The 9,256-nt window shown below is 43.3% G+C and overlaps 1 protein-coding gene and 1 long non-coding RNA gene across 2 annotated transcripts in view; both read right to left on the bottom strand.

Moving 5' to 3' along the window:
• Positions 1–212: 212 nt before the first annotated feature.
• LOC139037778 (uncharacterized) lies at positions 213–3,856 on the bottom strand. Its single transcript, XR_011490679.1, has 2 exons — positions 3,023–3,856; positions 213–2,403 (listed from the first exon to the last, which is right to left on the bottom strand). It is a non-coding gene; the product is annotated as an uncharacterized lncRNA (long non-coding RNA).
• Positions 3,857–5,079: 1,223 nt separating this feature from the next.
• Positions 5,080–9,256, bottom strand: part of BRAP (BRCA1 associated protein) — a 31,243-nt gene continuing 27,066 nt past the window's right edge. The window contains exon 12 of the mRNA XM_020897490.2: positions 5,080–7,523. Coding sequence (XP_020753149.2) covers positions 7,160–7,523 — 364 coding nt within the window. The 3' untranslated portion in view covers positions 5,080–7,159. The remainder of the gene's footprint in view (positions 7,524–9,256) is intronic.

Here is a 9,256-nt window from a genome sequence, read left to right as displayed (position 1 = left end):
AACAAAAATTGGTATTGAATCTCTCAAATTAAATTTGACTTGTAATAATATAAAAGAAGAAATAAAGTTGGATATATAATAAACAACAAGGTCCTATTGTATATAGTATTGCACAGGGAACTATATTTGATACCTTGAGATAAACCATAATGGAAAAGAATATTAAAAAAGGCATGTATGTATAACTGAATCACTTTGCTGAACAGCAGAAATTAACACACCATGGTAAATCAACTATATTTCAATTAAAAAAAAACAGAAAAAGTTTTTGGAAGACATTTGTATACATATCAGTCTATGCTTGCCAAATTAGCACTGCTTTATAATATCCCTCAGTAGTTTATAAAAATCTTGTTCTAGGTTTTCTCTCTCTCCTTTTTATTCTGTAATAAATTGAAGCCACAGATTAAGCTGATCCCTCCAGAATCTAAGGTTTCCAGTTAGCCTGTTTATGCCTGTCTGACTGTGCCTTTGGGGGCAGTAACTGAGTCTACACACTGAAGGAAAGGACTCCTTAGGGTCTAGATAGTTTTGTTCCAGAAGCAACTTTTCCAGCTAGGGAAGCTCCATGTAAATGAACTGAGATGTCAGCTTACTTGCTTGGTGTGGCCTGGGCCCTGGGCCCCCTGGATGAAGAGGGCCACGAGAGGCAATTTCCCAGAGTCTGCCCTTGGGTGGAGTTGGGGGGAAGTACTGGTGAAGTTTCTTTCTCCTTTATCAGCTCTGGCTCAGGCCCGGCCTGAGTGGGAGAGAGCCAGAGAGAAGCCAGACAGTTCCAGGAGGAGAGGGCAAGGCTTGCAGAGGGTAGGCAGACAAAACTACAGTCCTCACACAAAAGTAGTCTTAAGTCAATACTCCGCTCTTTTCCCAAGGCAACCACAAAACAGGAACTGGGGGCCGTGTCCTTTGTCCCCAAGTTCCAACATTAGGGGAGCAGTGGAGAGGAGTGGCAAGGAGCCCAGATTTGGGGGTCAAACAGTGCTGAGATGGGGAGCTGCCCTTATCACGTGTATCAGCTATGTGACCTCATGTCAATGCTGAAATGTCCCTCGCTGAGCCCTGGTTTCCTGATTTGTAAAATAGGGTAACTAGCTACCTTACAGGCGGGTGCTGAGTACATGGGAAGCACTCGACACAGCAACTGTAATTTGGTACATGGTTTGGAATTCAACAAATGTGAGCTTGCCTTGGAAACAAACACCTCAGCAAAGACAGGACTTTCTTCCGCTTCTAATTCTTGGCAAGAGCAAGGTGACTCTGTCAGCTCTGAGTCCTACCTAAGAAAACAGATTTGGGGTCTGCCCCTCTGGATTGTCTACTTGGGGTAACAAGGGCTGGAAAAGAGGTCTCTCAGGGGGGTGTTGTTTTAGGTTTTTCCCTGTCTACTTGGGTTCACAGGAGCCAACAATAATCCAATCAGGGTTCTTTGACATTACTTACCTCCCTTTGTACAAGAATATTATCTCAGCAGGTGAAAAGTGTTTGAACAGAGTTCACCAAAAAGACAGCCCTTTCCTGCGGACTGCGTGGTGTGGGTTATCTTTGGGGGATTATTCTGGTTCTGAAAAGCAGCAGGACGTCCTTATTTACATAAAACTGTGAGAGGCAGTGGGATTGCAGGGAGAGAAGGTACCGGCATACAGGAAGAAAAGGAGCACGGGAGAGCCTTAGCCTGACTCTGGTCAAACAGCCAGGAATCTGGCCAAACAGAAAGTGCAGGATTGGCAGTGACCGAGCGATCCTGCAGGGACTTTTAGGAAAGATTCTGGGCCACAGCACGGGGCCTCCTAGGCTGGGCCAGGAGAAACTGGCGGCAGCCCCCGGCCCCGGGCCCGTTCCCACGTAATTGAAGTTGAATGTGCTGGGGGTGGGGAAGGCCGCCAGAGACTGCAGAAATCTCAGTGTCCGCAGCTGGCCCTGTTTGGGATCAAAGCCAGTCAGTGTTGATTTTGTGCAGCATAGAAACAAATGCAACTGAAAGGCTGTTTTCCTGAGGCGTGTGTTTCGAAAGCAGGCTTTTCATTTGTTTCCCCAAGGACAGGTGGAGCGGGGAGGTGGGGGGAGTCATGATGTGGCTCTTCTGTTGCGGTCACTTTGGCAAGCAGTTTTAGGCTCAGAGTTTCCAAGCATGCATAAACTAATCAGGATGTGTGAGTGGGCACAGCTACAACGAGGGCTAGGTTCTTCACAAAAGATTAATTCCTGGAGAATACTGCCACAGGACCCGCTGGCTTTGTGCGATAAGTTCCAATTTGCTGTCCGCTGGAGTGTCTCTAAGCCAGCAACTCTCCTGATTTCTTCTGAAATTTTCCATTTCTTCTTCTTCACTTCTAGGTCTTTCTCCATGATGTGTTCTGCCCAGAAATTAGTTTGCGTTCCTTCTTTTCCATTTAGTGCCTCAGCCTGCGGGTGTTAAGCACAGCGGTAATGATGTAAGTGATACAAGCAAGTTTCTCAAGTGGTAGAAACACCTTCTCTTAACGGCACTCTCCTTCTCTCGGCCCTCCAGGGAAAAGTCTGAACTTTTAGCCCGTTGGGCCACAACCAAAGAATGGAGAATTTAGAATCAGGAATCCATATAGCTGGAGGGATCTCAGTTCTTTTTAAATGAGGAAACAAATCAAGTAGGTTTGTTCTGGGACTTGCTGCTTCTTCCCAGCAGAAGACGGCAAAAGACATCTCCACAGAGGGCAAGTCAGAACTGTTTTTCCTATTCAGTGCCATAGACTCTTTTTTTTTTTTTTTGTCTGCATGGGAACTTGTTGCAGCAAGTGGGATCTTTTAGTTGTGGCTTGTGGGACCTAGTTCCCTGACCAGGGATCAAACCCAGGCCCCTGCATTTAGAGTGCAGAATCTTAGCCACTGGACCACCAGGGAAGTCCCTCACTTTGATTTTTTTTTAGAGTCAGTCGTGTTGTGCTAGGGTAGATCCATCCTAGGTGTCAAACACCTTCATGGCCCAAGATCTTGCTGGTGATTTCACCCTTTGATGGACCCTCCCTTTCCCCAGCCCCAGACAAACCTCTCTTCATTTATTTCAAGATCTGCTGGATCTGAAAGGAGTTTTGGGTCGGGGATTTAGAACACAGTCTGAAAAGAAGCAAAGCTGATTTAGTTCATGTTGTGTGCTTGGTAATTAGCCTTGTGAGGTGAACTTGATAACCACTTCACTACAGAAACAGTAATCAGCCTCAGAGTAACAAACGGTGTCTGCACCAGCGCAGCTCCGTGCCCAGTGCCAAAACCACATTTTGCTGCTGATTCCAGTGAGAAGTTTCTGCCCCAGAGAAGTTCAATATTAGGCCCCTAAGGCCACAGTCATTGTGTATAACACGACAGACTGTTCATCTCTTCCTGGCCTTCTTTAAGGCAGAAAGAATTCAAAATCCAGACTAAAAACCAACTGCAGACCACCTTTCAGGCTCTTATAAGCTTCCAGAATTACAGTGAGAGACTGCTCAATGTCCAGGAAAGGTACACTAGCTAAAATGGTTCTGAAATAGTTTTCGCTTCTGGAAGCCCAGCTTTCAAAATTCATGTCTGACAGAAACCGTTGTCCTAAATGACAGCATTCTGGGGAGGGCACGTAAGTTTCAGGGAAGCAAGAAGGGTTACTATCAGGTGGTAAATGATTACCACTACCTTCAGAAAATGAAAGTGAAGTTGCTCAGTTATGTCCAACTCTTTGGAGACCCCGTGGACTGTAGCCCACCAGGCTCCTCTGTCCATAGGATTCTCCAGGCAAGAATACTGGAGTGGGTTGCCATTTCCTTCTCCAGGGGATCTTCCCGACCAAGGGATCAAACCCAGGTCTCCTGCATTGCATGCAGATGCTTTAACCTCTGAGCCACCAGGGAAGCCCCTTCAGAAAATGAGAAGAGGGTATAAAGGAGTTATGACATTAATCAGGATAAAGAGACCACACTCTCTCCCCCTGACCCCCCAAAATAGTAAAAAGTCTTATATAACTTCCCTGAAGTGCTCTAATGCACAAATGCAAAGCATGATTTTTGCCTGCTGCAGGCTGACCGCAGTACTGCCTTCGGGGGAGATAACCACATCACAGAGGAGATTGGGCTTTGGCTCTGGGGTAGAACTCAGGGTTCCTCAGAGGACAGGCTATTATGACTTTACTCTGTCATTTAAAAATCTTAACTTTAAAAGCTGCATCTGTTGGTGTAGCCACTACAGAGAATTCTAGGACTCCCATTTAAGAAATTTTCACAGGCAGCAGTAGAGACTGGCCAGCAGCAGAGGCCTGCCAGAGAACACTTGGTGGCTTCCTAACCTCGCTTCAGATGCTGGCCAGGTCTCTGGGTGGTTTAGATGTACCCCCCAGCGCCATTAAAGAACAGGAGCTAGATCTCAAGAAAAGTTCCTGAAAATTTTCCCTTCTGCTGCCAAGAGGGAAGTTAACACAGCAGAATCACTGCAACAGAGTTAAATCAGCTTTATCCTGGAGGAAACAAAATAGCTTTCCTCAAACGTTGTAAAAGTGACTTTTCTTTTCCAGATTAGCCCATGGACTTTATCACAACGAGCCAAAATCTGCCACCAGCCCAAGCAATGTGGCATCATGCACGGCAGCCAAATCTTACGGGTAGTATTTGTAGCTTGTGTACCCTGACTGCATCAGGAGAGGGGTTTCCAAGTAGTGACAGAAGGTTGTTCATTTGTGATTTGCCAAGTTCTCCACATTCTTACTGACTGGCTGTTTAAATCCCTTTTTCAGCCCAGAGCAACTTCACTGAGCAAGCAGGGAGCGGGGAGTTGCTTCAGTGCTTTATCTTACATGGTGGATCCTGAACGAGTCACATTTATGACAGTTTTCAAAAACAAAACCACCCTAGCTTTGTAGAGGGCCTGGGAAAAAGTCTTGGGTGTAGAAACTGTTTTTTGTTTTTTTTTTTTAACCATAGTTTGCAAGAGAATGGTGCATCTGGGTCTTCTCTTAACCTAAGCCTCCCAACTCAGAGAACCTTCTTTTCTATCTGGTTCAGTTACTTTTTCTTAGATGATTCAGGTACAAGCTCCCAAGCAAAATAACCACCAGAGAAACAGATTTCACACATGGCAGAATCATTTCAAAGTTTGGTTATTTTAATGCAATTTCACTGTTCAAGGTAGTATGGATATGTTAAGTGGTTCATTTTCATCCTGCAGAAAACACTAAGAGTTTCTACCTTATGTAATTTTGTGAAATTCAAACATAACTCGTTGACTTTTTTTTTTTTTTTAAACATTTTCTTTACAGAGCTTGACAAGATTTTTTTCTGGAACATTTTTTTTTAAACCTTCAAGTAGTTTGGAAACATTTGCCTATTTGCTCCTTCCTCTGGGCACAGCCTTTCAGAGTGTTTATCTCACCTGTACTGAGAAAAATCTCTGTTCTCCCAGTGATGGCAGAGCTGCTTGACAAGAGGTGATCACAGAGAAATGAGGAGCAAGCAAGCTTTGTCAACTACTTCTAATTCTCTTAATTAGTATGCTACGATCCACCCCAGCTTCTGCAAGGTCAGACATGCACAACAAGTACTTGGCCAAAAAAGCAGGATTCTAACTAGTGTAAAAATAGATTTTAAATAAAATAGAATCTCTATAGGAAAGAGAATTAGGTTAGCTTCCCATTCCCACTTTTGTTTTAAGATACCTGTATATATATATATATATAAGTCCAAGGGGGACTTGTGGAATTGGTTTGCCCTAAGAAAAAATTGAGAATGTCTGAGTACATTCATGTTGCAGAGTTACAGAGAAGGTTCTTTGGGAAATGCTGTGGCAGACCCCACAGAAACTCATTGTGATTAGCCATACAGTTGGTGTGTGAAGAAGTGACACAGAAGACTTTTGGAGGATGAGGCCTAATCATAGGCTAAAAACCAGTTCTGAAGTGTGATCATTTGAAAACTTTGTCTAATTATAAAAACAGAAAAGAAAATCCATCATTTAACAGTGTGTCTTGTTAACCTATACAGCTACCTCTTTTGGAAGCTAAATTCCAACACAGGTCTTACTTTAATTTTGCTTAATTGCCACATATTACGAGGTTTTTTTTGGACATTTCTGTTTCTAGAAAAAGTACACAGACCTTCTGTTGGCCCATATAAGCATTACATGACTGTTTTAAAGGGGCCTCTGTTAAAATTCTAATTTTTGAATTTAGCAACAGCCTTTTGGATATATCTTGAAAGTGTAACTGCAGATCTGCCCAAGCTCCTCTAGTCACAATCGAAACATGTAGCCCAATTTTCTGTAAACACTCAGAAAATACTGATCCTAACAAAATACAGTCAGGCAGTCTGAGGCCTTGCTCATACCTTTTCACATGGATGATAAATCTGCCTGCTTATTCTTGCTGGATGTTAGGAAATCCACTGAGATTTGAGCAAAAATTAAGCCTCCTTCTCTGAGGTTCATAATGAGCTGTGGAGGCATCAAAAATAAACAAAGTGGGGACGTCACCAGATTTCCTACACTGGGTCCACTCAGTATGCCCGGGGGCTGTTTGTTTTTCCTGGCAAGGCCTAGAGCAAGAGGAGATGGCTGCTGGTGACAAGCCAGTGCTGGGTTTACACACCGAGCCTCTTTTCATGTAACATTTAACCATTTCTTCAATTCCCCAGAGGCAAGAAGTGATGCCAATGATATGAGACTAATGCTAGGGCGTTTTCATAAATCCTTAGTGGCCAACGGGAGCCTCTCTCTCAAGCAACTGCTGTGACTTCTGGCAAGTTTGGTGCCTTAGGGCGAGGTAACATTACCTTTCAGGGGACACAAAAAAATCCGAGCTCTTAAACTGACCCCAGAACTGAAAGTCAAATACACCAACTCAATAAATACAACGGAAAAATGCACAGCAGCATTGGGGCATCTATCAAGTAGGAAGGCAAAATGGTCATCAGAACGTCTGAGGTTAGTGAACTATCATGGTTGAGAAAAGCAGCCACCTTTGAAAACACTGCCTGTTTCCCTCAGCTCTCCTGGTCATCAGCCTTCTACGGTCGTTACACCACACGCTAGCAAATGAAAGATCCAAACAACTGTGGCTTGATCCTGACTTATACTTATTCAGGGTCCACCCTCACAGTTAGCTGAAGGCCCCAGCATGCCCTCGCTGTGCTAGGGAGAACAGTCCTGGGGAAGTGCACCTCTCTGGAGATCACTTGCCCCTCTTGCTGCGGCCCTTTCTGGAGGACAGCTTCCCACTGCCCCCAGAAGATGGGGGGCTGGAGGCTGAGGCCATGGCAATGTTGATCTGTCCCTCCTGGATTTCCTGCCGGGTCTCAGCGGGCAGGTGGTTGATTTTCTGCTGCGTTTCCAGGTAGAACATGACATCCCGCAGCTGCTCCTGGATCTCGGTGATCTGCAGGTCCTTCTGGTCACAGGTCTCTTTTAACACCCTCTCCTCCTCCTTTAGCTTGTTCTGCAGGAGGACTTGATTGGCTCGCAAACACTTGTTCATTTCCTGCTCCTCTTTGAGCTCCGTGGTGAGTTTGGCCACTTTAGTGTTTAGCTGAGTGCACCTTTCACAAAAACAAAGGAAGACAATGCATGTTTTCCATGTGCTGACAGAGTCCCCTTTCTGCTCTGGGACTGAACAGAGAACATGACCTCAGAATCCACTTATGGCAGACCACTCCCTCCCATGGCCAAGGGGACATTGCAACAGCCATCTGAAATCAGAATTCTGCTTCGGTTAACTCAAGTGTAGCTTCGGGACAATATTTCAGGATCAGAGATTTTTCAATAGCAGAAACTATTCTGTGATTCATGGTAAAATGTCTACTGCTTCTCTGAATTGTTTACATGAGTGGCTTAGAGATGATAACTGTGATAAAGAAGTTATGAGGAAAAGTGACATTCTTAAAGAGTCAAGTGCTCTGACCTCACTGCATTTGCTGGAGAAGAGTCTTCAAGAAGAGGGAGTGCCTTATTGATGCTCAATCCTACTCACAAGTAAAGAATGACAAATTAAAACACCACTTGAAATACCATTTTTATGTATCAGAATGCCAGAGAGCTCAGATGTGGGAAAAGGGGACACTCCCACATGGTGGCACTGGAGTTTGAACTGCTACACACCCAATGGAAATCAACTTGGCAACATCTATGAAAATCAAAATTTCACCTGCCCTCTGACATAGCTATTCGACTTTCAAGAATTTATCCTATAAAATAAATATATTCAGGGTTGCACTAAATGACATATGGAGAAAGATGCTTATTGCAACATTGTTTATAGTAGTAAAACATGTCCATCAAGGGGAACTGGTTAAAATTATGATTTTCATACATGTTACAGGATATAGATCTAGTTGTACCAGTCCAAAGGAAAAAAAAAACCCTCCAAAACAGAATATTTTACCAAACAGAATACCTAATATTATTCAATTTTGTAGAAAAAAGATGTATGTGAGATGTTTATACAGGTACAGTAAAAGACCTCGAACAAGAAGTATTCACTGGTGCCATTAAGAACCTCTAGATCAAAAAAGAAACCTCTAGATCAGTGGTCCCCAACCTGTTTGGCACCAGGGACTGATTTCATGGAAGACAGTTTGTCCATGGACCCAGGAAGTGAGGAGGGGCGGAGGGGACTGTTTCAGGATTATTCAAGCGCATTACGTTTACTGTGCACTTTTTGTATTATTATTACATCAGGTCTACCTCAGATCATCAGGCATTAGATCCTAGAGGTTGGGTACCCATGCAGGATTTGGGAGTGAGAGAAAACTTTTAGTTTTAACTTTTAAATTATTTGGAACAGTTCAATTAGTTAGGGCACTGAAAGTATAAGAAACTTTTTTATTTTTATTTCTATTTATGTTGTAGTGTTGTTTTCACAACAGTTAACCCCTTTGGTGAAGTTTCTGTTGGAGTGATGAAAAATAGCTGCACACTGTGAAGGTACCTCATGTCACTGACTGATAGACTTAAAATGATTAATATGGCAAAATCTATGTAATACAGATTTTACCACACACACACACCCCCACACTACTAAAAATATCCAGTTATTTGCTAGGGGGAAAACAGGTGAAAGGTGTATGGAAATTCTTAGAGCTATCGTTGCAACCTTTTTGTAAACCTTAATTTATTCCAAAATAAAAGATTTAAAAAAAACAAAAAACCTTCTTAAGGAACAATTATCCCCTTTATTTTTTATCCATTTGTCTGGAGGCAAAAAATCCAATTATTTTTGTGAGTCTAATTTACGCTAGAAAAGTAGTTTCATTTAGTAGCAATTATCTTCCCA

Source organism: Odocoileus virginianus, chromosome 12 (assembly GCF_023699985.2).
Source record: "Odocoileus virginianus isolate 20LAN1187 ecotype Illinois chromosome 12, Ovbor_1.2, whole genome shotgun sequence".
NCBI lineage: Eukaryota > Metazoa > Chordata > Mammalia > Artiodactyla > Cervidae > Odocoileus > Odocoileus virginianus.
Note: the sequence above shows the minus strand (reverse complement) of the source record. Positions and strands in the feature narration are given on the sequence as shown.